General features: G+C 38.9%; 1 protein-coding gene across 12 annotated transcripts; it reads right to left on the bottom strand.

Moving 5' to 3' along the window:
- LOC122059666 (50S ribosomal protein HLP, mitochondrial-like) lies at nucleotides 1-27,587 on the bottom strand. 12 transcript variants are annotated; one of them, XM_042622612.1, is made up of 7 exons: nucleotides 23,182-23,402; nucleotides 22,930-23,095; nucleotides 22,753-22,811; nucleotides 22,471-22,545; nucleotides 19,377-19,477; nucleotides 12,145-12,188; nucleotides 1-602 (listed from the first exon to the last, which is right to left on the bottom strand). In XM_042622612.1, the coding sequence occupies exons 5-7, from the start codon at nucleotides 19,396-19,398 to the stop codon at nucleotides 228-230; spliced, it is 441 nt and encodes a 146-aa protein (XP_042478546.1). In that variant the 5' UTR covers nucleotides 19,399-19,477; nucleotides 22,471-22,545; nucleotides 22,753-22,811; nucleotides 22,930-23,095; nucleotides 23,182-23,402; the 3' UTR covers nucleotides 1-227. The 12 variants fall into 12 exon arrangements, with proteins under 12 accessions (XP_042478546.1, XP_042478547.1, XP_042478549.1 ...); XM_042622613.1 differs by having other exon boundaries at nucleotides 22,495-22,545; XM_042622615.1 differs by having other exon boundaries at nucleotides 1-599; nucleotides 23,182-23,401.

Below are 27,587 nucleotides of genomic sequence, written 5' to 3'. Positions count from 1 at the left end.
TGAATAGAAGACAATTAAACAAACTGTCATTGCATGTTTTGATATAAGCATAACACGAACAGAAAAAGAAAGAATGAAGAGGGAGGGGGGGGCCGCATTTACTCCAAACAAAAATTTGTTTGCTTTTTGGCAATACAACATTAAGCCCCTAATACCCAATTCACACTCATCCCAGATGCAGGGAAAAATTTAACAATCAAAAAAACCAAAAGAAAGAAAATGATACCTCAAGCAATATGCTCCGCTAGAGTGAGAATTTTAACATGCTTTTTCTTCCTCAATTCATGTGGGACAGGTCCAAATACACGAGTTCCAATTGGCTCTCCTTGCTTGTTGACAAGGACTACTGCATTGTCATCAAACTTGATCTCACTCCCATCACAACGGCCCCTCTGCATAGCAGCACGCACAACCACACCATATACAACATCTCCTTTCTTCACTTTGCCCCTAGGCTGGGCTTCCTTTACTGATGCTATTATCGTGTCTCCCAACCTTGCCCCTTTCTTCCCCTTCAGAGCTTGTATGCACATCACCCGCTTCGCCCCTGAGTTATCCACAACTTTCAGATTGGTCCTCATCTGTATGAACGTTCTATGCTGCTGCAAAAATGCAAGAACACTTCAACTCTGGTCACTAGTAACTGGACATATCTCAGGAATGAGAAATGTTACAGAAAATCCAAATTAACTCCTACTTTGAAACATGCCAAAGCAATTTGGATAGGAATACACAAAGTGGATGACTACAATTACTTCATCAAAAAGAAATTAGGCTGCAGTAGAGTTCCCTTCTTTTCGAAAACTGAAATATCATAAATTTAGTCATATTTCAAACTTCTACAGATTATAGCTAATAACCTCACTGTTACACTCACACACAACAAATTAAACACATGTAATCCAGATGACTCGACTCGTTAAAAACATACCAACTCAGAAAAGCTACAAAATGCATCATCCCTGCTGACTGGCATCAACACTTAATACAGATGGTGGATTGTCTAACCAGAAATACTGCATCTTATTATTCAAACCCCATCTTGCCATTGTTCAGCCTCCCAATTTGGATTCTGAGTTCACAAATTGTTAATAATTGAGAACATCGTACCAATGTTTTAAAAAATAAACCAGGCTTTGTACAGCAGTTGATAGCTCAAATGGTCCAAGCACCAGGCTGACACTAGGAAAATATGAGAAAAGAATGCTTAAAATAATAACAAATATCATTATTCATGATAAGTTGTCAGAAACTTGTCTGAGGTGGCATGGACATGTGCAACGGAGGCCTTTTGGATGCTCTGGTATGGAGAAGTAAGTAATTTCAAATTCGAGGTAAAAGAGCTAGAGATAGGCCTAAAATGACCATAGGAGAAGTGGAGGAAAGAGATGTACAGCTTAGGATTGGAATCTTGTATGGTTTTGAACTGGGCTGATTGGAGAAATAGGAACCATGTAGCCTAAGTTGGGATAAGGCTGAGTTGAGTTGAGTATTTCAAAATTTGATTGTGTACTGCAACTGAAAGTTCCGATTGGAAAAGTAGAACCTGCAGAGAAGTTACATAAGTATAAATTTCAGATATCAAATGAAGTTCAAGTTTGTGCAGGAAAGGACATCAGAAAAAGAAAAAGAACAAAGGGAAGGGCAGTGGAGAAAGACCCACTACTGAAGATATATTGATTTTCTCAAGTCTTCTCACCCTTAAATACCCAATAACCCATGGCAGTAGTTGTCCCATTTTCTAGATAACATTTCCCAGGAATTGACAAGTCATTTCAAGAATGATCGTGGTAGGGTGAGGACAGGAAAAAGCTAGAGCTACAATTACCCATTGAAAAATCAGCCCAGGGTTGGCTAGATGAATATCAAAGGGTGCATGAGTTAGCTGTCAATAATGCTTGTATCGTAATCACATAAGCAGAGGATATTACCATGCTGGGTCCAGACCTGACCTAACCAGGTAAATAGTTAAGTGGCAACCAAGCACCAATTTACTACCTATAGTTTAATAATGGCTTTCAGCAAGCGTCAAGAGCATCCATAGACCAAGCATGGTCTCTCATGTTTAAAAATTGGTAAGAATCTACCATATAAGTCCCACCCCCAAGAATGCCAACACTAGAAGTGTGATCATTTGTCACCCAATATATATATATTGGAGTCATCCATTAGATTCTTCGTTGGTGCAGTTGGTAATGCAATCTGAAAATCCAGATTATGGATCTCAGATGCAAGCAGGCCCACTATAATCAGATCTGACGTAAAGGAAGCAATAGTGCTGTTGAGGGAAGAGATCAGATCGATGGAATGGGAGGAAAAGAGATGAGATCAATCTACTTGGGAGGAAGAAAGAAAAGAAAGAAGAAATCACATATGGGATACCAATCTTGTATGCATGGCTCAACAGCACCAAAATTTTTAAAAAGACTCATATTCTTTACTCAAATCATCTTTAATTGATGGGCGTGTATTACATATATAAAGACCTTCTAAAATTCCTAAAATGACTCAAAAAAAGGACTCCCAATCACAATCACACAATCAATAAAGTAAACAACCTCAAAACAAAACTTTATCTAGCTATTAAGTATCCTAATCTAACTCAAACACTTGGACACTATCCTGTGTACTAACTTTATCCCTATGCAAATTAAGCCCATTGCAATGAAACCTAAAAAAATAAAAGGCCCAATCTATAATATAACTATCCAAAGGTCAATTTTAGCCCATTAGAATGCCACCAACACCTTATGAGCCTCCCAAGCTTGCGCATAAGCCTCCATATCAGATTAGTGTTTAATACAACTACATCAGCTGGGTTTGACAGATGGAAGCCGAACATTGTAAAAGTATTCAAGTATTTTAAAAATTAGAAAACTCGATAATCATGGTCCATCTGATCACAATACTTGAATTACTAAATTTGCTTCAGGTAGTATTATCTCACTCAATCCTTAATAACCTTTAATAACTTGTCAAAGCCTTAATAAACAGGTACACAATGCGTGAGAGGCACTCTAATGCAGGAGTAGATTACAAGTAACTAACTCCGTAGTTTATAACCCCAAACAATACAAATAGGAGTAAGAAACAAATAAATAATACCATCAAATAAATCCCCAAGAATACAATACCCATATAAGAGCAAAACCAGCCCAAAACCTAGCCCGATAGGAGAGAGAAAGACATGTTATAGAGTTGGAGAGAGAGGTGCAGCCAGGGCTGTAGGAGTCCAATTGAGTTACACTCTAGGGCATAGATAGTCCCTAGGGAGGGTACAAAAACCCCCCAAATTGAGAGGATTCTGACGGCTGGTTGTGAAGTTACAAGCTTTCTTGATTTTCTGACCTAGGAGAGAAAACTGAAAAGAACCTTCAAGAACAGCAGCTGAATGCTTCCAACAGTGACTAGGTAAGGATCGCGGGACCCTTATGAGGCCTGGAATACCCTGATTGAAGACCTGGCTGAACAAAGTATAGAAGAGAGAAAGAGAAGAGATCAATCTCTCTCTATTCCCATGAGGATTGCTGATCGGTTCTGATTTCTGCAGACTTTTATCAGAATCTGAATTATACCTCTTGAATGTTACAGCAAATAAAATAAAAAAAAGAAGAATAAAACGGATGGGGGATTGAGAAGGGTGAAAGAGAATAAAGAAAGTGGCTATCTCAGCCTGGGCTTCTCACCCACAGCTATCTCAGCTGCTCTAAGAATTTAGTTGCAAACTTTCTTTCATTCAAATCTGTACAATAATGGTACATATGCCTCTCTATTTATAGAAGGGGAGCTAGTTTCCCAATAAGACTAGACACTCCTACTACAATTAGGAATTCAAAATAGGACTAGGACTTGACATTATGACTCCAACATGGAGTAGGACTAACTAACTAATAGTCCATATAGGACTTTACAACCAACTAATAGCCTAATGGGCCTTTATTGAATTAAATAGCAACTAATTAAACTAATGAATAAAATCTCGCTTTCCTACCTTCTACCCATATTTTAGGCCTATTAAAGTGGCTCATTTCAAAGAAAACTCATAGGATCAAATGCCCAACACATACATAATACAACCCAAGGCTTATTTGCAATAAAATAAGCCCAAGTGACTTATCTACATCAACTCGCCCTCTCTTAGAAAAAATTCGTCCTCGAATTTTGTAGAGTGTGAGGGTGATTATATCTTGGTGCACGTCCCTCTTAAAGCCGTAGAAAAATTCAGGTAGCTCTTTGATGATAAAGATGTAGTCTAGAATGTGAGGAGCTCGATCTTCAAGATACTTTAATGGGATGACAAACTCCACATGCTCAAATTCAACATCTTCAGATGTATACATAGGGTCATGTAAATATGCACCTTTGATCTCTTCTAACTTCAATGCAACATAAAGCTCTTTTGGTTCATCTACCTGGTGGTTCCTAATCGGTTCCATTGATGATTCAAACACAACTTCATTCTTGAACTCCTTAGGATCTTCCTCTTGGCTATTCACAATCATCACAGTTGTTGTAGTGTCAAGTTCCTCAATCTCAACTTCACTCTCTATTGTGGCAACCTTGTTGCTTTCGACTTCTCCCACATGAGTCTCGTTGATGGGAACATCAATGACTAGTTCTTCCTCAACAATAGGAATGGCTGGAAAAATTTTAACACTAACCTCAACTTTTGACGCTAGTTCACTGGTCAGAGGTGTCTTCTCTTGTTGCTCTTTTGCAATAGAGGTCGATGATTCCTTCATGCTATTGTCAAGTGTGGGTAGCTTTTGGATATCTGGTGGAAGGAAGTACATGTTTCGTTCATGCTCAGATAGGTACATGCCTGCCAACTCATACTGCATCTCGTCCCACGTTTTAGGTTTACATTCTTAAGCTTGAAGTTGCCTTTCATGGACTTTCCATTGCATTCGAACACAATCACTCATCTGAGAAGATGCATATTGGCGTTTTTGTCTCTGTTAAGCTATAGTTGTCAAAGTACATGTCCAATTCACGCATCCATTCAAGGAATTCCCCATGAAAATAACGTGGCTGATCATTAGATTGGGCAATAGTGGATGTATTCTGATAGGAATCCTGTGGAGGGAAGAGCCTTCTTTGGAAATATACAGGGAGGTATTGTATCACTAACTCGTACTTCATCTCTTCCTAAGTCCTAGGCTCATGTCCTCGAACCCGGAGTCGCTTTTCATGGACTCTCCACCAATCTCTAGCATGACCAATCAACCGGAAACAAACAAATTGAAGCTTTTGCCTCTGTCAAGTTATAGTAATTAAAATATTCCTCCAGAGAATCTAACCAATCAAGGATGTAGAATGTATCCCTTTGTCCAGCGAAGTAACGAACTGATGGAACCATCTTCGGTTAGGCTCTGATGGATTGTTTGGAGCTTTCTTCAACCAGAGCTCTGATACCACTTAATGCAGGAGTAGATTACAAGAAACTACCCCAGCAATTTATAACCCCAAACAATACAAATATGACCAGGAAACAAAGAAATAAGACCATCAAATAAACCCCCAAGGATACAATACCCATATAGGAGCAAAACCAGCCCAAAGCACAACTCAATAGGAGAGAGAAAGACCTGCTATAGAGTTGGAGAGAGAGAGGTACGGCCAGGTCTGTAGGAGTTCGATTGAGCTGCACTCTTGGGTGTAGATAGTCCCTAGGGAGGGTACAAAAACCCCCAAAGTTGAGAGGATTCTGACGGCTGGTTGTGAAATTACAAGCTTTCTTGATTTTCTGACCTAGGAGAAATAATCGCAGGCTTCAGGAGAGAATCAAATCTGGTTTGTAACTTGGACAGATCTGAACTTTTGAATACTCACAACAGTCGTATACTTTAACACCAGTAACTTTAGGATAAAATAGAAAGCTTTAAACAAGAAACAAAGGGAAAAGTGGGGGAGGAGCGGCTGTCTCGGCCTGGGCTTCTCACCCACAGCTATCCCGGCTGTTCTAAACAATTGACTGCAATTATTCTTTATTCAAATATGAAATTATGAGTACATAGGCTCCTCTATTTATAGAAGGCAAAATAGCAATCAAACTACTACTAGGAGCTAGTTTCCCAATAGGACTAGACACTTCTACTTCAACTAGGAGCTAGTTTCCCAATAGGACTAGACACTCCTACTACAACTAGGAATTCAAAATTGTACTAGGAATAATAAATCTAAGTGGAAAACAAATAGAGTCCTAAGACAATTTGGATTTGACATACCACTTACTCAACTCGATGGACCCAATGGCCCCTAATTAATTAAAATTGAATCCCATCCACAGCCCTTCTAGACAGCAACACCATGGCTGTAACTCAACGGTGTTCAGTCCCATTGAAAGTCTCAGATTATGAAGAAAGTGTATGGTGTGATGTCATCCCCATGGTCCTCACTGATGTACTACTTGGAAGGCTTTGGTTATATGACAACCATGTGCTAGTGGGAGGTACTAAGAACCAATGCATCTTTGATCACAAAGGCAAACCATTCATTCTAAACCCACTCAACATACCTCAGGTAAAAGACAAGTTAAGGGCTGCCCAACTAAGGAGACAACATGTCTTAAAGAATGTTGCTAAGACCTCTTCTAAAACAACCACTAAGCAAAAGAAGCAACCATGCAAAGAAAATTTCAGCAAGAACACTGTGGACAACAAGCTATGTGTGCTGCCCTATAGAGAATTCCTGACCCTTGGTGAAGAAACCGGCCTAATCATAGCTCTTGTTACCAAGGCTGCTGAACCAGTGATATTGGTCAAACATCCCCCACAAATCAAACAATTACTTGTTGATTTTTCAGATTTGGTGCCAGATGAATTGCCTGATAAACTACCACCGATGAGGGATATTCAGCATGCCATTGACCTTGTGCCTGGGTCAGTGCTCCCTAATCTGCCCACTTACCGTCTCAGTCCTACAGAGCATGCCGAGCTCAAGAGACAAGTGGATGATTTATTAAAGAAAGGGTTCTTGGTTGAGAGCATGAGTCTATGTGCAGTACCAGCCCTATTGACACCAAAGAAAGACGGATCATGACGTATGTGCATTGACAGCCAGGCCATTAGCAAAATCACGGTAAAGTACAGATTTCCTATTCCTCGTTTGGATGATATGCTTGACATGTTGACAAGAGCATCCATCTTTTCAAAGATTGATCTACGGAGTGGCTACCATCAAATTCGAATCCATCTAGGGGATAAATGGAAAACAGCCTTCAAAACAAAAGAAGGCCTATATGAGTGGAAGGTTATGCCTTTTGGCCTCACCAATGCACCTAGCACTTTCATAAGGGTGATGACACATGTACTACGACCCTTCATCGGTAAATTTCTCGTAGTGTACTTTGATGGCATACTAATATACAACAAAGCACAAAATGAACCCTTGGAGCATCTGAGACGTGTCATGAGAGTACCATGGGCAGAGAAATTATACATTAACTTGAAGAAATGTTCCTTTATGCTGCCCAAGGTCATCTTCCTTGGTTCTATTGTGTCTTCACAAGGCATAGAAGCTGATCCGGAGAAGGTAAAAAGTGTCGTTGATTGGCCTATTCCAAAGACCTTGACCGAGGTTCATAGCTTTCACGGTCTTGCTTCATTTTACTGACGATTCATCCGAAATTTCAGCGCCGTTGTAGCCTCAATTACAGAATGCACAAAAGGGGAAAAAGTCCCATTTCAGTGGACTCCGGCAGCCACTAAAGCTTTCAACTTGATCAAACAAAAGATGACAGAAGCACCAGTGCTTAGACTACCAAATTTTGATCTTATGTTTGAAGTGGCTACTGATGCATCCCATGTTGGGATAGGAGGAGTGCTTATGCAAGAGGGCCATCCGATTGCCTTCTACAGTGAAAAGTTGAATGATGCAAAAAGAAAGTATTCTACTTATGATTTAGAACTCTATGCCATTGTTCAAATCCTCAAGCATTGGAAGCATTACTTAATTGGCAAAGAGTTTGCGCTCTATTCGGATCATGAAGCACTCAAATACTTGCACTCACAAAAGACCATTAGTGATCGGCATGCTAAATGGATCTCCTACTTGCAAAGATACGTATTTGCTCTCAAGTACAAAGCTGGGAAGGAGAATCAAGTGGCTGATGCACTTAGTCGAAAGGTGATGATGAACACCTTCACAGTACAAAGTGCAGGAGTGGAACACATCAAAGAGGAGTACATTACGGATGCTGATTTTTCATAAGTATTCAACAACCTACAAGGAGGACGGGATGACAAATTTGCTATACATGATGGGTATCTTTTCAAAGGCACTCGCCTCTGCATCCCAAACACCTCTTTGAGACATCACTTGATTCGAGAGCTACATGGAGGAGGAATGGGTGGACACTTTGGCAAGGACAAAACATACTCCATGATGAAAGACTTATACTTTTGGCCTCAACTCTTAAAGGATGCGCAACATGTGATACAGAGATGCCGCACTTGTCAACTTGCCAAAGGAGAAAAGAAGAATACAGGATTGTACACACCGCTGCCCGTTCCACATGCACCTTGGCAAGACATAAGCATGGACTTTGTTCTAGGCTTACCACCTAAACGGGAAAAGTATGATTCCATATTTGTGGTAGTAGATCGTTTCTCCAAGATGGCACACTTTATCCCGTGCAAGAAGACTCTTAATGCAAGTCACTTAGCCAAACTCTTTTTCAAAGAGATAGTGCACATACATGGTTTCTCACAGACAATTGTTTCAGATAGGGATGTCAAGTCCATAAGCTACTTCTGGAAGACTCTATGGCTGAAAACAAATACTAAACTCAAATTCTCCACTGCATTCCATCCTCAGACAAACGGACAGACCGAAGTGGAGAACAAAAGTCTTGGCAACTTACTCCGATGTCTAGTGCGAGACTATGAAAAGACTTAGCCATATATACTGGATATTGCTGAATTTGCCTATAATAGTTCCGTCAATGGCACCACAGGTCGTACACCATTTGAGATTGTCCTTGGACTGCAGCCTCAACGACCGATTGACTTAGTACCTTTGCCACCTCAGGCCCGTATTACTGTGGAAGCCGATGAGTTCCTTAGACACATCACGGAGGTACATGCTGATGTTCATCGTCGCATCGCTGTTAGCAATGACGGATACCAAGCAACTGCCAATCGACATCGTCGCTACGTGGAATTTCAACCTAGTGATTTGGTAATGGTTCGAATTCCACCTGAGAGGTTTCCTCCAGGTACAGTGCACAAGCTCCATCCTCAGAACATGGGTCCCTACAAGGTCTTGAAGTGCATTGGCACTAATGCTTATATGCTAGAGCTACCTCCTACTCTGAAGATCAACAATGTTTTCAATGTAGCTGATCTGACAATATATTTGGGGCACCATTCTGATGACGGTGACACTGAACACACCCTTAAACTTCCTCAATTTGCAAACCATAAAGATGATGTCATCGAAGATGTTCTCGACAACAAGTTCACCACAGTTCGTGGGGGCAAAGGGTACTACTCCTTCCTTATCAAATGGAAAGGTCGACCACGAGAGGATTGTACTTGGATCCATGCCGATGACTTTCAACGCCTTGACACGAACCTCTATGAGCACTACATGTCCCTTACCCATTTATCAGAGTTAAATGATTATAAGAAAGGGGGAGCTAATGTAGATCCACATTATGAAAGGAAATATGAAAGGAAGAAGGGTCCAACCTTAGACCACCTGAGTGGCTAGGGTCCAGCCAAGAAGCCAACCGAACCCCTACTTGGTCCACCTGAGCGACTAAGTACAAATAAGGCCCAATTTATAACCCCAAACAATAGCAATCAAAATACCTTGGGCTTAATGCAAGAGTAGATTACAAGAAACTACCCCAGCAATTTATAACCCCAAACAATACAAATAGGACCAAGAAACAAAGAAATAAGACCATCAAATAAACCCCTAAGGATACAATACCCATATAGGAGCAAAACCAACCCAAAACACAACCCGATAGGAGAGAGAAAGACCTGCTATAGAGCTGGAGAGAGAGGTGCGACTAGGTCTGTAGGAGTCCGATTGAGCTGCACTCTTGGGCGTAGATAGTCCCTAGGGAGGGTACAAAAACCCTCAAAGTTGAGAGGATTCTGACGGTTGGTTGTGAAGTTACAAGCTTTCTTGATTTTCTGACCTAGGAGAAAAAACTAAGAAGAACCTTCAAGAATAGCAGTTGAATGCTTCCAACAGTGACTAGGTAAGGATCATAGGACCCTTATGAGGCCTGGAATACCCCATGGGATCAAAGGTTTTGCTCCTATATCGGTATAGCAGGGTTTTAATACCACTTAATGCAGGAGTAGATTACAAATAACTAACTCCGCAGTTTATAACCCCAAACAATACAAATAGGAGTAAGAAACAACGAAATAATACCATCAAATAAATCCCCAAGGATACAATACCCATATAAGAGCAAAACCAGCCCAAAACCTAACCCGATAGGAGAGAGAAAGACCTGTTATAGAGTTGGAGAGAGAGGTGCGGCCAGGGCTGTAGGAGTCCGATTGAGTTGCACTCTTGGGCGTAGATAGTCCCTAGGGAGGGTACAAAAACCCCCAAAGTTGAGAGGATTCTGACGGCTAGTTGTGAAGTTACAAGCTTTCTTGATTTTCTGACCTATGAGAGAAAACTGAGAAGAACCTTCAAGAACAACAGCTGAATGCTTCCAACAGTGACTAGGTAAAAATCGTGGGACCCTTATGAGGCCTGGAATACCCTGAGTGAAGACCTGGCTGAACAGAGTATAGAAGAGAGAAAGAGAGGAGATCAATCTCTCTCTATTCCCACTAGGATTGCTGATCGTTTCTGATATCTGTAGACTTTTCTCAGAATCTGAATTATACCTCTTGAATGTTACAGCAAATAAAATAAAAAAAGAAGAATAAAACGGATGGAGGATTGAGAAGGGTGAAAGAGAATAAAGAAAGTGGCTATCTCAGCCTGGGCTTCTCACCCACAGCTATCTCAGCTGCTCTAAGCATTTAGTTGCATACTTTCTTTCATAAATGCAACATTTCTTTCATTCAAATCTGTACAATAATGGTACATATGCCTCTCTATTTATAGAGGGGAAGTTTACAATTATACTAATACTAGGAGCTAGTTTCCCAATAGGACTAGACACTCCTACTACAACTAAGAAATCAAAATAGGACTAAGACTTGACTTTATGACTCCAACATGGAGTAGGACTAACTAACTAATTGTCCATATAGGACTTTACAACCAACTAATAGCCTAATGGGTCTTTATTGAATTAAATACCAACTAATTAAACTAATGAATAAAATTCCATTTTCCTACCTTCTACCCATATTTTAGGCCTATTATAGTGGCCCATTTCAAAGAAAACCCATGGGATCAAAAGCCCAACACATACATAACACAACTCAATGCTTATTTGCAATAAAATAAGCCCAAGTGACTTATCTACATCACACTCAGTAGGTACATCAATTGGGCATACACTTAAGATGGGTTCAGGGTTCTTTCAGTATGGTTACAGACTGTACCCAGATAGTGATCAGGTACTCAAATATGAATTCAACCCCAATTAATCTGAATCACATCGATTGGGTAATTGGGTGATTGGTTAACCCACTGATGTCAGTGAGATATTTTGAATTTCCATGTGACCTATTCTTGAAACAGACCTAACTTAAACAGTTCCAAATCCAGGGCCAGACCAGCAGTCACATAGGCCAAAAATCTCAAGCTGCTTGTGACTGAAATCTGTGCTCAGTCCACCACTAGGCCATAGCAGCCTAGCAGAACCAGAACAGAGCCCAGCCAAAACCAGACCAGCCAGTGACATCCTTAGAGGAAGCTGCCCTCTCATGGACACAATTACGTAACCAGCAAATATTTTATGAAAAAAGAAACTCAATCATCTTTTTATTTAAATTGAGGGAGCAGGGGAATGAAGCGAATGTATTCATGATGATTATAAACATCACATCCTCTTTTGAAATCATGATACTTCAGATAGAGAACAAGAATGCCTTTCAAATATCTGTTCCTATAAAATTCTCTTTCGATTCTCTTTCTAAATCATAAGATACTGCAGCTAAAGAACAAGAATTTCTTCAAGATATCTGTTCTTATAACAGAAATCAGGCTTACATTTTCAACTGAGAAAGAATATTGCAGGTTCAGAAACATTGGATCTGCGTGCACAATTACAGAAGCATATCTCAGGTATAGAAATCTCCACGCTAGATGGGTCATATGACTACGAAGATCACCAAAGCCAAATGCAGTCTGAGCAGCAAGGAAATTTCTACACGTTTTACCTTCCTAGCAAATTCCATAATAGGCATTGCCTAGGTGAGTAAAATTTGTTGAAACACCACATGCAGGTGTGTAACTACTTTAGAGGCCAGTAAAAAGATTAAATTAGATTTATAAAAATTAGACAACGAATTTTTGAGGCAGATGAATGAATATGAAGATCATGTTAACAGGAAGAATATGGATGTATAAGTCAAACAGATTAGCATAGCTTAAATTAATATCCCAGTTGAGTTTAGCGCTAATCCCGATAGGGGTTTACTGTCCTATCGGTTCTGGTTATTGTGTTAGGGTTCTGCAGTACAGTTGTGGGGGTATTTTTGTATTTTTGTACTCCTTTTTATTTTGTGTTTTAATATATAAAACAGGAACTAACCTGCGAACTATCCATTCTGGACAGATCGCAGGTTACTCCTTTTGGGAGTCTCTCTCTCTCTCTCTCTCTCTCTCTCTCTCTCTCTCTCCTCTCTTCTTCTCTTCTTTTCTCTTTTCTCTAGTTTGTTTACAGGTATCTAGGATTATAACATGATATCAAAGCCTCTATAATCAAATCAAGCTTTTCAAAACACTCCTTGCTGATCTCGTTTTTACGTTAAAATCTTCTGGTGTGCAGCCACCTATTGTTGCCTCTACTATGTATTAAATCACATGGAGTGATTCATTTGGTGTATGGATCGTGCTCTATTGGTACTATGCTGAAGATTTGAAGACCTTGGACCGCAACCATCTCCTGGGTGAAAGCTAGATATCCACAGCAACCATCTCCTTCTTTGACCTAATTAATTCCTACAAGGGCTCTAGCGCCAGTCGTGATTCAGGTGCGGTTTTTTTTTTTTTTTTGCGACTCTATTTGTTTACTTTATCTTTTGTTCTCATGGCTGAGACCAAGTCTACTACCTCTGTGACTACTGCATCTGCCTCGAACAATATCAATGTCCAAATTACTTCTATTAAGCTCGAGGGAAGCTCGAATTACCTACTTTGGGCTCAATAAGTGAAGGTTTATCTTATGGCCAAAGATAAACTTAAGTAAACTGCTTCTGATTCTCCTTCCTCATCTGACAAAGGTTATAATGAATGGATGAAGGAGAATGCTTTAATTTTAATCTGGTCGTGGAATAGTATGGAACCAGATGTCGCTGCCAATGTCATGTTTCACTCTACTGCAAAAGGAGTATAGGACGATTTGAAGGAAACTTACTCTCAAGAAAAGAACATGACCCGTATCTATGATATTTATGAGAAGTTGTTCCAGTTTCGCTAGTCTGACAGATCTCTTTCAGAGTATTATAGTACTTTCAAGGAAATGGTTGAAGAACTTAATACTTTTCAGCCCTTAACCACAGACATTGATAAATTGAAGGCTCAGCGGAATGAGTTTTTCATTTCCAAATGTTTGGCTAGTTTGAATAATGATTTGAAGGCAGTGAAGGGCCATTTACTTGCAGGCGATACTGTTCCTACTCTGAATGACACTTATTCGCAACTGCAGCGTATCACTTCATCAACTAAATCTGATCAGTCTTCCAAAGATAATTCTGCCTTCCTTACCAACCGTGGACATGGATGCGGTCACGGTCGCGGTCGCTGTCGTGGGGGGGTCGTGGATCGGCTGATTGAGGTTCTAGTGGACAACCTTCTGATCATGCAACCCGCCAGTGCACTTATTGCAGGAAGCCCAACCATACTATAGAGACTTGCTGGGCAAACCATGGCAAGCCAAAGTGGGCAACCCAGTTAGCCAATCATGCAGTGTCAAATGATGGTACTGACACAGTGTCTTCCATTGATGCTAAACCGAGACCTTCTTCAAGAGATTCATCTATCAGTTTGCGCGATGACATCAATCAGTTGCTCTGGGACTTGCACACTCTCGAGGAATTCTCTAATATATCCAATGGTGGGTCTACATCTGCTGCCACCTTAGCTCATGCATGTACCTCAGCCCTTCTTACCACTACATCTACCCCCTAGATCATTGATTCAGGTGCTTCTGCTTATATGACTGGTAAGTCATCACTTTTTAAGACCTTTTCCTCTAATACCAGTTCTACATCTGTTATTCTAGCCAACAATGCTTCCACCTCGGTTCTAGGCCATGGTACTATCTCTCCTACCCCCTCAGAATTTATCTTCTGTGTTACATGTTCCACAATTTCCATTAAGTCTTCTTTCTGTGAGCCAGCTAACTAGTTCTTTAAATTGCTCCGTAACCTTCTTTCCCTCTAATTGTGTTTTTCAAAATCTTCACATGAGGAAGACAATTGGTGGAGGGTGTGAAAAGGGTGGTTTATATTATCTCAACTATGGCTCTCCTACGTCTTCTGCTACTGCTACTGTTGTTGGGGATGTGACCCCTTTTCAATGGCACTGTCGTTTAGGACATCTATTTTTGTCTAGGTTAAAACTTTTATTTCCTAATTTTAAGTCTGTTCTTAGGTTAGAATGTGAGGCATGTGAGTTGGGCAAACATCATCGTGTGTCCTTCCCATCTCGCTCTGTGTCTCGTAGTTCATCTTTATTTTCTTTAGTCCATTCTGATGTATGGGGTCCTTGCAGAGTTAGTAATAGATTTGGTTTTCGCTATTTGTGACCTTTGTGGATGATCATTCTCGCCTTACATAGCTTTACATGTTAAAGGACATATCTGAATTTTTATCTGTGTTTCAACAATTCTATAATGAAACAAAAACTCAGTTTGGTATTTTAATTAAGATTTTTCGTTCTAATAATGCTCTAGAATATGCTCAAAATGACATTTCTGATTTTTGTGCCAACCGTGGGATAATACACCAAACTAGTTGCGCTTATACCCCACAGCAAAATGGGGTAGCAGAGCGCAAGAACCGACATCTTCTCGAGGTAGCTCGAGCTATTTATGATTCATATGCATGTTCCTAAGCATTTTTTGTATGATGGAGTTTTGACTACATGTCACTTGATTAATCGCATGTCATCTTCAGTTCTCTCAGAAAGGTCTCCTTTTTTCTATTACGTTCCCTACTTTGCCAAGTTTTCCTGTTCCTCCCCGAGTCTTTGGGTGTGTGATTTGTTCACAATTTGCATGTGCAAGTAGATAAACTATCTCCTAGGTCTACTAAGTGCATTTTTTTAGGTTATTCACATACTCAGAAAGGGTACAAGTGCTATGACCCTATTACTCACAAGAACTTTGTTAATGCCGATGTGACTTTCTTTGAGGGCACATCATTTTTTTCTCCTCAGGTGTCCCAGTCTGGTATGGAGGGGTCTTCTCCATCTCCTCCACCCATTCTCTCTTATATCCTTCCATGATGTTCTTAGTGCCAGTGACTCACCTCCCTTATAGGTTTATCAGCGCAGAAAGAAGGTTGGACAACCAAGTGGAGAAACCAATACTCCAACTGATTCACTTCCTCCCCTGCCGCCTTCCTCCGGTGAAGCTCCTCCTTCGCCTTATGACTTACCAATTGCTCAAAGGAAAGGCACACGTTCTTGCACTAAAAAATCTATGGTTGTATATCCTATTGATAACTTTGTTTCCTTGTCTCATCTTCCTTCTCCCATACATGGTCTTGCCATGTCTCTTCCTACTAATCCTATTCCCCGCACCCATACCGATGCCATACGTATTCCTAGATAGAAAGCTACCATGGATGTAGAAATGGATGCTCTCTTGAGTCGTGGTACCTAGAGTCTGATAGATTTACCTCCTGGTAAGGATTTGGTGAAGTGTCGCTAGGTGTACACTGTTAAGTACCACTCTGATGGCTCTGTTGAGCAGTTGAAAGCTCGTCTGGTTGCCAAGGGGTATACTCAGACATATGGAGTTGATTACTTTGAGACCTTCTCCCCGGTTGCTGAACTCTGTTCGTCTACTTATTTCTCTTACTGCCAACTTTGATTGGCCCTTGTTTCAGTTGGACATCAAGAATGCCTTCTTGTATGGTGATCTACAGGAAGAGGTGTATATGGAGCAACCTCCTGGTTATGTTGCTCAGGGGGAGAATAAATGTCGTGTGAGTCGCTTACACAAGGCTATCTATGGATTTAAACAGTCCCCTCGGGCATGGTTTGACAAGTTCAGTGCTACCATAGTTACTTGTGGATTTTCTCAGTGTTATTCTGATCATTTTATCTTTGTTCGTCATAGAGGTGATAAACTGGTTGTCTTGATAGTTTATGTTGATGATATTATTCTTACTAGTAATAATGAGGAAGGAATTTCTGAAGTGAAAACTTATCTACAACAACACTTTCAGACCAAGGACTTGGGCCAACTTCACTATTTACTTAGGATTGAGGTGATCCAATGCAAGAAAGGGATCAATCTGTCTCAAACGAAATATGTGTCGGATCTTTTATCTGATACTGGTATGCTTGCATCCATGCCTGTTAATATCCCTATGAATCCTCACAAAAGTTTGGTGTTAATGATGCCAAATCTCTCCAGGATGTGCATCAGTATAGGAGTTTGATTGGCAAGTTACTTTATCTTATTGTGACTCGTCCTGACATCTCCTATGTTGTTGGAGTCCTCAGTCAATTCATAGTCTCCTCAGAAAGTTCATTGGGATGTTGTTGTCCGTGTTCTTCGCTACCTAAAGGGTGCTCCTGGAAAAGGGTTGATCTATCGTCCTAATCGGTATATGGAACTAGTTAGCTATTATGATGCTGATTGGGCCGGCTCTGCTAGTGATCGGTGATCTACTACGGGTTATTGTACATTTGTTGGAGGTAATATGGTTACATGGCATAGCAAGAAGCAAACTACCATTGCCCGATCTAGTGCCGAAAAAGAATACAGAGCTATAGCTCATACCACTGCTGAGTTGATGTGCCTCCGGTCTTTACTCTTGGAGTTGCGATTTCTAGTGACCAAGCTTATGAAGATGGATTGTGACAACCAAGCTGCCATGTACATTGCTAGTAATCCAATCTTCCACAAGAGGACCAAGCACATTGAAGTGGACTGCCACTTCATTTGTGATGTTATTCTGAAGAAGTTGATCGAGACCCTTTTTGTTCCTTCATCTGATCAGTTGGCTAACATGTTTACCAAGTCTCTTTTTGCTCCTGGTTTTCGTAATGGTTGTACCAAGCTGAGCATGGGTGATGTATATGCTCCAGCTTGAGGGGGAGTGTTGAGTTTAGCACTAATCCCAATAGGGGTTTAGTGCTAATTCCCAGACCGATAGGGGTTTTTCTGTCCTATCGGTTCTGGTTATTGTGTTAGGTTTCTATCGTACAGTTGTGGGGGTATTTTTGTATTTTTGTACTCCTTTTTATTTTGTGTTTTAATATATAAAACAGGAACTAACCTGCAAACTATCCATTCTGGACAGATCGCAGGTTACTCCTTTTGGGAGTCTCTCTCTCTCTCTCTTTTCTTTTCTTTTCTTTTCTTCTTCTCTTCTTTTCTTTTTTCTCTAGTTTGTTTACATGTATCTGGGATTGTAACAATCCCTAAGTTGAAAAATCGCTGCAAGTCAGAATTAAGAATACATTGAGACAGAACGGGGACTCTAGGATTAGTGTTTGAAGTAGGATATGGGTGTTAAGAAAGGTCGTAATAGAAATAAAAAAGGTGATCTGGGTAGGATGGTTTGAAGTTTAAGGGAGGCTATAGACTGACAGGACTGAAATCTCCAAGTTGTGGTTATGAAGAATTAGTGTTAATGGTTGGGAATGTGGTGTAGGAAATTGGTGACTTGTATGGCAAGTGATGGTCGAGGATGATAAGGATATTGAGGAAAGCCATGGGAAACAAGGAAGCAATAAACAGGAAAATCAAACTCTGTTACCTGAGTAATGGTTATTCCAACATCAACAAGGAAGGAAGAAGAAAAACACTAATCAGTTGTATGAACAGAAAATTCTCAGTTTTCATGAAGCATAATGTATCGACAGAGCTTGAATAGTCGTCTTCTAATTCTCTTGCCAATGTATAAAAGTGACCTATTTAATCCACTACAACACCAACAACAGAGCCTTATCCCAACTGAATGGGGCTGGCTAACCTATTTAACCCACTCTATCTTACTAAATATTAGACCAACTACTACACTACTTTAACCATGAAAACTAAACCAGTTAGACCAAAGTAACTCAACTAAGAGAGAGAGAGAGAGAGAGAGAAACAAAAACCATAACAGGAATAATCACTAACCCATCTTCTCCTAGAACATAGGGCAATGAACCGGACCAAAAGACGGCCGAAAGGTGGCACCACCCAACAACTGACTCTTGCTGATAAGATAGGTGGATCATCAAACTTTTAGGAGACTGTGTGGTCAAAATTAATTACTTTGCCATCTTCTAATAATATTAAGTTCAGAAATTTCTCACCCGCCGTGTAAAGTGAATAGGAAAAAGCTGATCAGATAGCAATGATCTCATTTAATGACTAGTTCACCTCACAGTATTCACTGACCAACTACGTTAAATCCTAGGCTAGTTGAGTTGATCATGATGAGACTCTCATGGGCTTGCAGACTTTGCATACATGTTGATGAGACATCAAGCCATGAAAAAAATGCATGATCAAAGCAGAAAAGCCTGATATCCATAGACCATTTCACAGCATTCCCTGCCTGGCAAACATTCTAACCACACTAGTTATTCCAAATATTGATCCAAACATATGATCTTAACCATTAGATCACTTTTCAATTATCTTTAAAACAAAAAAGAGGGTGAGAATACTCCATGGAAAAATTCATTCAATGATCAATTTCATCAACAAGGATTTGTGTCACATGTATGGCCGAGTGCATGGGAAATTAGTTTTCTTCCATCTACCTGCCCAGAGGTGTAATGCTTCATAATTTATGGCTCCTTGATAAATGACACATTCTATAGTAGATTTTGATTTCCTGACCTAATAACTAACTTGTAATAAAATTTGAAAACATAGCTATAAAACCCCATTTCCACAAAGCACAAAAGCAAATTTTAGCACTCCATGCAGAGAGGAGAAATAAAAAATCAATGACTATCTTAAATCAAATAAGATGTCTGAATCGTTACAAATGCAACTAGCAAGTGCCAAAGAAATTTACCAGGATGAGAATTAATGAACTTACCTGAGATAAGAATTGGTTGCATGTTATCCTCATTATCTCATGCGAAGTTCCAAGAAAACGCTGAGAATTGTTGCCAAGGCCACCCAACATCGAACGACCAACTGTGTTTTTGCTCATTAAAAGTCAGTGCGATGTCATTCCCCAGTTAAAGGAGAAGAAGTTTGCTTTTAAGTTTTAAAATATGAGTTTTCCATTCTGATAATCAATTCTTGATATTTCAATTTCAGCGTATTTTAAATTAGAAGGCTTATGGACATTTCAGCATTTCATTGAAATGCTTCAACACAATGTAAAAATCTGTAGAAAATCGACATAGGGGCAAATAGTTGAAAGGAGGCTGAAACTTTTCCATTTAGCTGAGCAAGAATTCAAAAAAGAAAAAAAAGAACATATAGTAATAGAAGAGATGTGTAGAGTATTGGCATATGTCCTCGATTGGCTCAAAGTCACAACCCCCTTTCTGAGGTGGATGGCTATAGTATTGCTGCATGACATATCTATAACACAAAGCCCAAAGTCATTATTTCATTAAACATGGTCGCCTTCTTCGGCCTCCTCAAAAGTTAGACTTGCAATTTTATTTAACAATTTTAAATTCAAGGGGCATTATTTGAGTATATTCCCCAACAAGGAAAATATGCTTCTCAGACATGAATGACTTTGCCTATCTTTAAAAGGAAAAAATCATAAATCTAAAAAATTGTAAGGGATAAAAGAAAAAAAAAATGATGAATTTAACATTTCTAAATTCAAGCAATAAATTAACATATTTAGGCAAAATTATAGCATATAATAATTCCCCTTGATCATTATTCGGAGAAATTTCAAACCATCCTCTTAATTCTATGTGGTGCACATGGAACTTTGTAGTTAAACCAATACTGATAAGGAGTTAATGGAAATTTGGTTAATATATGCTAAGAGGGGCACAAGTCTCTGGCAGGTTGACAAGTCCCTATTCAATCAGTCCACACAAGTTCATAAGTAATCTCAAACTCTCAATGTCAACCTATATAGATATACATAAACATATACATTTCCCTGTGGAATCAGGAGTAATATGGGTTACAGCATATGTAGATATCATCAACACTTCAACCTATGACAATGAATGAATAATTTTCTTGTTGCATCGAGATTACTAATTACCTAAAGGTGTGATGTTTCCAACCACTTCTATGTGCAACTCATAGAAAATCTATTTCTATAATGTCGACAAGAACTATCCCACTTCTTCCCTTCTTTTCTATCTTAGTTCTTTTTCTTTGAACTTTTCAATGATTAACTCAAACCATATTTACAACTTTATACCTTAACATTGAATAGCATTACATCATGGCAAGCTTAAATTAAAATAATTTATTTCGTTCAACCTTCAAAGCCCTTATAAAACCTTCCAAAACTCTCTGTATTTCGTGTAGGGTTCTCAAGGTTTAATAAATTTGAGTTCCCTTAGCTGTGCAGCATCACTTAGCTCTTTCTCTATATTCCAGTCTTCACTTCTTTTGTATACTAAGTGCATACTTCATTGCTATGTTATACTGATACAAGTGCAGATAGTGGAGTTCATACCAACCTCAAGACTTAAGTTCAGCATATTATTGCTTTACTAGAGAGTGCCAGAGACCTCTTACAATCAAAGAACCTCGAAAAAACCTTTGCCACTATAAATCCAAATGTTAGAAAATGTTTCAACCGAGAATATTGTCACCCTAACGAAATATATTTTTGCTCCATGAAGAGCACCTAGATTTGTTTTACTGTATAGAAAATTCAAGGGCAGTCCCATTATGATATGGAAAGTTCAAGCAACTAAGCAAGGTCTAAATAGCTTTGAAGTGTCTCTACATTGAATAGAAAGAGGATTCATCCTAAAGGTTGGAACAGAACATGGAAGTTCTTCCTGTTACACTGTCACATTTGATGAGCCACTTCTTGCAAACTCGGCCACAATGAAACCTAGATCTTTACCCTTGTAAGAAAAACCCAGAATGCCAACAAAAAGCACTCCCTGGCCCAATCTAGATCACTCCTTTCCTTGCAGCCATATTTCACTCCAATAATTTAGAAATCCACGAGATTTATTCAAATTGATTATTTGTTACTTACAGAATGTAAAAGGTTACCCATTGTGTTATGTATCTGTTTTTTCTTCAATAAATTCCACATATGCACGATTGATCAGGTATGCAGCTTAGAGTTGAATGAGTCCATGTAATGGATGAAAAACACAGGTCAGCAGGAGGTTGTTGGGAGTCCTAAGTCTTTAGGAAGTATGGTCATTAGCCAGTGCCATCATGAAGGAGGGTAGTCGAATGTGGGAAGAGTCTATATAAGTGTTATCAGTCGATGATGCAAGGAGCCAAGTTTTATCCAATCAATATCTCTTTATCTTCTTTCTTATTAAGAATTCTATCAAAATAGGTAAGAGTAAAAACAGGGGAAGGAATCATGAGCTTTCCTACTTAGCACATGATAACAGCCAAGGTGACTTAGTGATATGGCTCAATTCAACTTAACTGAAAGTACCAAGGCTTAGATCAAGCCCACGTTCTGGTTGACTGTGGAGATAGGGTAGTGGAATGATACTCCCAAGTTTCATGGGAATAGCTGCACAGATCAACACCAAATTTGAACAACAGGTAAGGATTGATGGTTGGGTAGATCTCTCCAAATATTTCGTCAAATTGATGGTTAGATTGAGAAAGAGGAGCATAGGCATGATACTAGTAAGTAGGTTCAGATTTTGTAACTTACTAAATTGCTGCAAAATTAACCATTTGCAGCAAAAAGAAGAAGAATAAGTGATTTTCACTTCTCTTTCACTTACTGTAGATTATCTCAAGATAATAGATGTCAGAAGATGATAATGAGAGGGAAATATAAAGTAACCTACTCAAGTTATCTCTGCAACTCTTGAGTTAGTACCCGGCAAGTAACATTCAAAAGAAGAACCATAGATGTTAAAATCATATAGAAAAGTTATAATACAATCATGGCCAATGATATAAAAACCATTTTCAAGAATTAATAAGAACGCTAGATAATGTATTTTATTCACCCAAAAAAAAAAAGAACGCTAGATAAAACGTACCACTTGAACACTTGGAAATTAAACCTGCCATCTTAGATTGAAGTGACGATATAAATAAAGAGAATCTTAAACCACCTGTCAATGAAATCAATGACTACCATTAGCCTAAATGCAATAGGTTGAAATTCTTCAAAACAAACCAAATCCGAATCATATTTTAAAATTAAAAATAAAAAAAATAAAAAAAAAATAAAAAAATCTTCAAACATATCAAGTTATATAAAAACATGGAAACCAATCAAAACGAGTAACCAGAAAGAGAAAGAGAAATAGAGGCCATACTTTAACACCGTCAGTCCTGATTGTGGTCGTCTCCTCCGTCAATACTAAGGAGTTGGTTTCTCTAAAACCCCAAACCCTTCCGTTGTTAATGTGAGAATCGAGTGAGAAAAGGAACTCAGAACGTTATATTCTAGTCAAAGAGCAAACGCAGTTAAGATTGAATCGTAAATGTTGAACCTGAAGCTTCTGAATTTTTTCAGGACCCAAATCAGAGAGAAGAGTTTCAGATCCAGGTCTGGTGCATGCTCTCTCTCACACAGATGCTACACAAAGGTTGCAGATAGGTTTAACCATCAAACCCTGACAATATTGATGGAGGAATCAAATTGCATGCTTCATAAAACTGAAATCCAACAAGATCTACAATCAGAAAGTGAAAGATTTCCAAATGGCGAGAAAGAACAAACAGAAAGTAAAGACCAAACAAACCTTGTTTGATGGATTGAAAGATCTTTGGGTTGCAAAGCCCACTATAAAAACTTAAGATTTGAATGATCGAGTGTTTATTGCTCAAAAACGATGAGATGTTTCAAGTTTCTAGCAGATTTGAGGAGTGGAGAGAGAAAACAATACTGGAGGCAGGAGAAGTTTTCTGCGTGCTTCCCATTTTTTTCCCCATTATTCGTGAGTTTTTAAGCCAAGTGATCCTGATCGGCCGATCCCTAGTTAGCAAATTCGGATTCGAGAATTATTCTGAATCGATTGTTACGGGTTCGGTCAGTAAAAAGGGCAAAATAAAAATGGAAAATTTCTTGATTACCTATTTTTGAGTTTTACCTTACAAAATTACCCAAGTTGTGTTTCACTTAACAAAAATATACAAAATAATATTTGGGTTCACAAAACTACCCAAAATAGTAATTCTTCCTTATTTTCTTACATGTTTTGACATTTTTACCCCTAATTCTTTCTATCGACCTTGAATCACTAACTCAACCCTCCGCTTCAACATACCATTGCCGACACCACCACCACAACCACTGAAGTCACCATGACACTACCCATGTCCTCCTGCTCCCTTGCCCCAGACTCACCACCTCGTCTTCCAGGTGCAACCACCCCGTCTTCTCCGAACACTCACCCCTCACCCCACAGCTTAGGAGTGTTTGGCTAAACAGAAGAGCGCCTTTGGGCTTCATAGCCATATTCTCCAAAACGCCTCAATTCGAACTAGATCCACAGAAGCCACGAGATCACTTTTATCGGAGCCACCATGGCGAGTTCGCTACTCGTCTGAGCTCTTTGGTCTTTCATATACTCTAAACCCAGTCCCATCCATGATGTATTTTCTACGACAGTTGCCGACACGAAGACGACTACCACCAAGGAAGTCTTCACCGTGAAGGACTGTGGCTGCGTTAACTTACTGTGGTTCAACCTTCTACGACGACCCTAGGGGTTTTTATAGTTTAAAATTGTGGCTTTTCTGGTGTTTGTATCATTCATATCAGTTTGGTAAGATCCATTGACGACTCTGGAGTTTCTTTCTTTCTGTTTTTTTATGTGGTTGATTCATCAAACGGTTTTTTCATTAACTGAAGCCTGGGTTGATGAAGATTCTGTGACGCTTCAAGAACCTGAAGGGTTATCCCACATGTGAATGAATGCTTCTTGTTGTTTAGTCCTGAAAATTAAATTTTAATTTAGTTGAAACCTTCTTTTGTTATTAATACTGTTGTCATATCTGTTAGCCCTTTTGGTGAGAATGGAGTTTCAATAGTTTTGTTTGTTTCTGCAATTATCTTTTTCGTTATTCTTATAGGTTGGGGGGAGAAGAGGGGTTATTTATGTAAGACCGATGTTTGGGCAAAGAAACTTTATTCACACAAATAAGATTATTTCTATAAGACCCACCTACTCAAACCTTCTACGATGACTCCAAGCCTCAACTACTCAGTAGAGGGCGAGAAACACATGAAGATCTGGGATGAGAAACGAAAAGGACAAGTACAAGGAGCACAACATGGTGGTCTAAGGGTGGCCCGAAAGGATATCGGAGCCCCCTGAGCGGAAAGCAAGAGGTAAGGGGCAGAGTAAGGGTAAGGGTAAAAATGTCAAAACATATAAGATGATGGAGGAGAATCACTGTTTGGATAGTTTTGTAAACCCAAACATTATTTTGTATATTTTTGTTAAGTGAAACATAATTTGGGTAATTTTGTAAAGTGAAACCAAAAAATGGGTAATCAAGTAATTTAAATTGATTTGAGTTCGAGAATTATTCCTTTACGAAAATAAAAATCAGACAAAAAGTTCGGATATTATTTATAATTTATTGTATCTTGGGATCAAAACATGCAAATTCACCTCTATTGCCGCTGCTCCTAATCCTTTTCCCTTGGACTAATCCACTGAGGATTGATCAGTAGAGAGTACAAGCTTATCCAATCATAATCATCTTTTGGAATATATTATTTCTCCTAGGCAAGCTCTATCCTTGAACAATTTCAGATTCACTAAGGTCCTCTTTGGTATCATTTTTCTTTTCAATTTTTGTTCACAAAAATAGTTTTCACTGCATTTGGTATCATTTATGGAGCTTGTTTCTATTTAAAAAAAAATTGGTAAAACAAAAAAAATCAGAAAGAGATCAAGAGCCATTTATGTGTTTTGGCCAAAATTGATTTTCAGTTATTTTTGCGTTGAACTTTAATGAGCATATACTTAAAGTCCCAATATAGAGGGGTAAAGTAGTCATTTGCTTTGTAATTAGATATCTAAGCCCTTTGCCCCCTCTTCTTCAATATAAAGTGGAGAAAAAGAGTTATAAAGCAGATAAGTGAAAGGAATCTCTTCACCCATTTCTTTAAAAAATCATTTTGCATATAAGGATACCAAACTATTTCTCACAAAAAACTATTTTTCTTAAGTAGTTACCAAGTCATTTTTATGTTTCGACAAAAAATGGTTTTCATTAATGATTTTTGTTAATTAGGTAAAAAGAAAAAAGAAAAATGATACCAAAGAGGGCCTTAAATGCACATGATTTTCTAGGATGGGAAATTTAAGGTTATTTTTGGGATGGGAAAATCACCATGGAAGCAATAACCAAATAAATCAAACAGTGCTAGAAAGATTCAGATCCAAATAAATCAGATGGTGTCTTTGACATAATAATTACTCAAGAAAATCCGAACAGAACGAACGGTACTAGAAGGATTCATATTCAAATAGCATTAATAGTTAAAGACAATAGGCTGGTGTTAGAAGGAATGAAGGATTCAGATTCAAAGCTTGAAGAACTAAACACTCAAAAAAAAAAAAAGGGTTAAGAAGAACACATACTTGTGTTCGTGTGCCTCCAACCAGAAGAGAAGAGATTCAAGAGACTCAAGACTTTAAGAATATTCGTGCACTTGGGTAGCTGCTAGATGCAAAACAGAGGGTTTGAGCGGTTGAGTCTTGAGGTGAAAAATTGGAGAGAAAGAAGATGGGAAAAGTGGAAAACCCTATTTCGGTCTAGTGGTTTTTTCAATTTTTTTTTAAGTGGGTTTAAGCTGCCCAATTTATTCGCGTTTTATAATCAAATTAGAAAAAATCACAAATTTTCCCGTTTTTTATTCGGAATCGATCAGAATTTTCCATATAATTCGGAAAATTTAGTTTAGGCCGAATTGCTAACTAGGATCCGATTTGAAGACCTATTTCCCATCCTAAAATGGGGCAATACCGATCATAGTTAGTTAGTTTGGGAATGGCAATAGTATGAGAAAAGATACGTATGACAACTAAATGGACTATGTAGTAATTATGCTTTTAAAAAATCCTGCACAATGAAATGTCTACAGCAATGATATGATATTGTTTGATACAGGTGCTCCAAAAAAATCCTGGAGCAAAAATATGGGCTTATTCTGGTATTAAGAATGAACTAAAACAGTGTATTTGCAGCTAAATTCTAATATCTCATGCTTTCAAGAACAATTAAACCCAATCTAACTTTCCATTTTAAAATCCTTTCTCATTATTCTAGATTTACATTCAAAAGTATGGTACCATACACTTCCAATGCTATATCCTTATTCTTAACAATCAAAGTTGTTCACACAGTATGAGCATCAGACGCATAAGATTCCCCTCAAATGTCCTTTCTCCAGGTACCTAAGAATTTTTTTCTTTTTTTTTTCTTTTGGGTAGAGACAATTAACACCGTCAGAAAATCTAAATTTAGCCATCAGATTAAAAATCAAAACCCACTAAAATAAAATCAAACATAACGTAAGAGTACAATTGAGGAGAACTAAAAAAAGTTGCTGACCATGCAATCTCAGAAACCATATGCATACGTGGAAGATTCATTTGTTCATGATAATCACTGTAACATTGAAGCCCCACCACTGAAGATTGGTGAGAAGAGCCCGATATGGTCCACTGATACAACCGATTATCTTCCATAGATCTCCAAAGAGACCCACAAAACTAAGAAAAAAGGGATATGACAGAAAAGAACAAAAGGTACCCAAAATCAATAGCAGAGAGAGGAAGAAAGGAACCCAATTGAATGCTGCTCAAATGACAGAAGAACTGAAGTGAAGGCCGAAAGAGGGAGGAACAAAAGCAATAGGAAAGCATTGACAACCTGTCCCTAATCCCGAGAGAGAGAGAGAGAGAGAGAGTTTTGCATCCATGTCACTCAGAAGTCAGAAAATACTTACATAGAAGAGTAGCGGCTGGCCAAACGGAGGAGGAGAAGAAGAAGGGAGATGTTGCCCTCTTGGCACTGCAATCGCCTCCCACTACTGCAATCTCCCTCGATTAGGTTTTCAACAAGCGATGGGAAGAGAAACGGAGAAGAGGAAGGGGTATTGATGCTCGCCTTTGGTCGCCGGCCACAG

The sequence above is a fragment of the Macadamia integrifolia genome, chromosome 13, assembly GCF_013358625.1.
Source record: "Macadamia integrifolia cultivar HAES 741 chromosome 13, SCU_Mint_v3, whole genome shotgun sequence".
Taxonomy (NCBI): domain Eukaryota; kingdom Viridiplantae; phylum Streptophyta; class Magnoliopsida; order Proteales; family Proteaceae; genus Macadamia; species Macadamia integrifolia.
This window is presented reverse-complemented; position numbering and strand designations above follow the sequence as displayed.

Coding starts and splice junctions, on each gene's coding strand:
- LOC122059666 (XM_042622608.1), bottom strand. CDS start 22,501: ATGGCAGGTTTAATTTCCAAGTGTTCAAGTG. Junction 19,478..22,470: donor AATTTCCAAGTGTTCAAGTG/GTACGTTTTATC, acceptor GCAAAAACACAG/TTGGTCGTTCGATGTTGGGT. Junction 603..19,376: donor GCAACCAATTCTTATCTCAG/GTAAGTTCATTA, acceptor GCATTTTTGCAG/CAGCATAGAACGTTCATACA.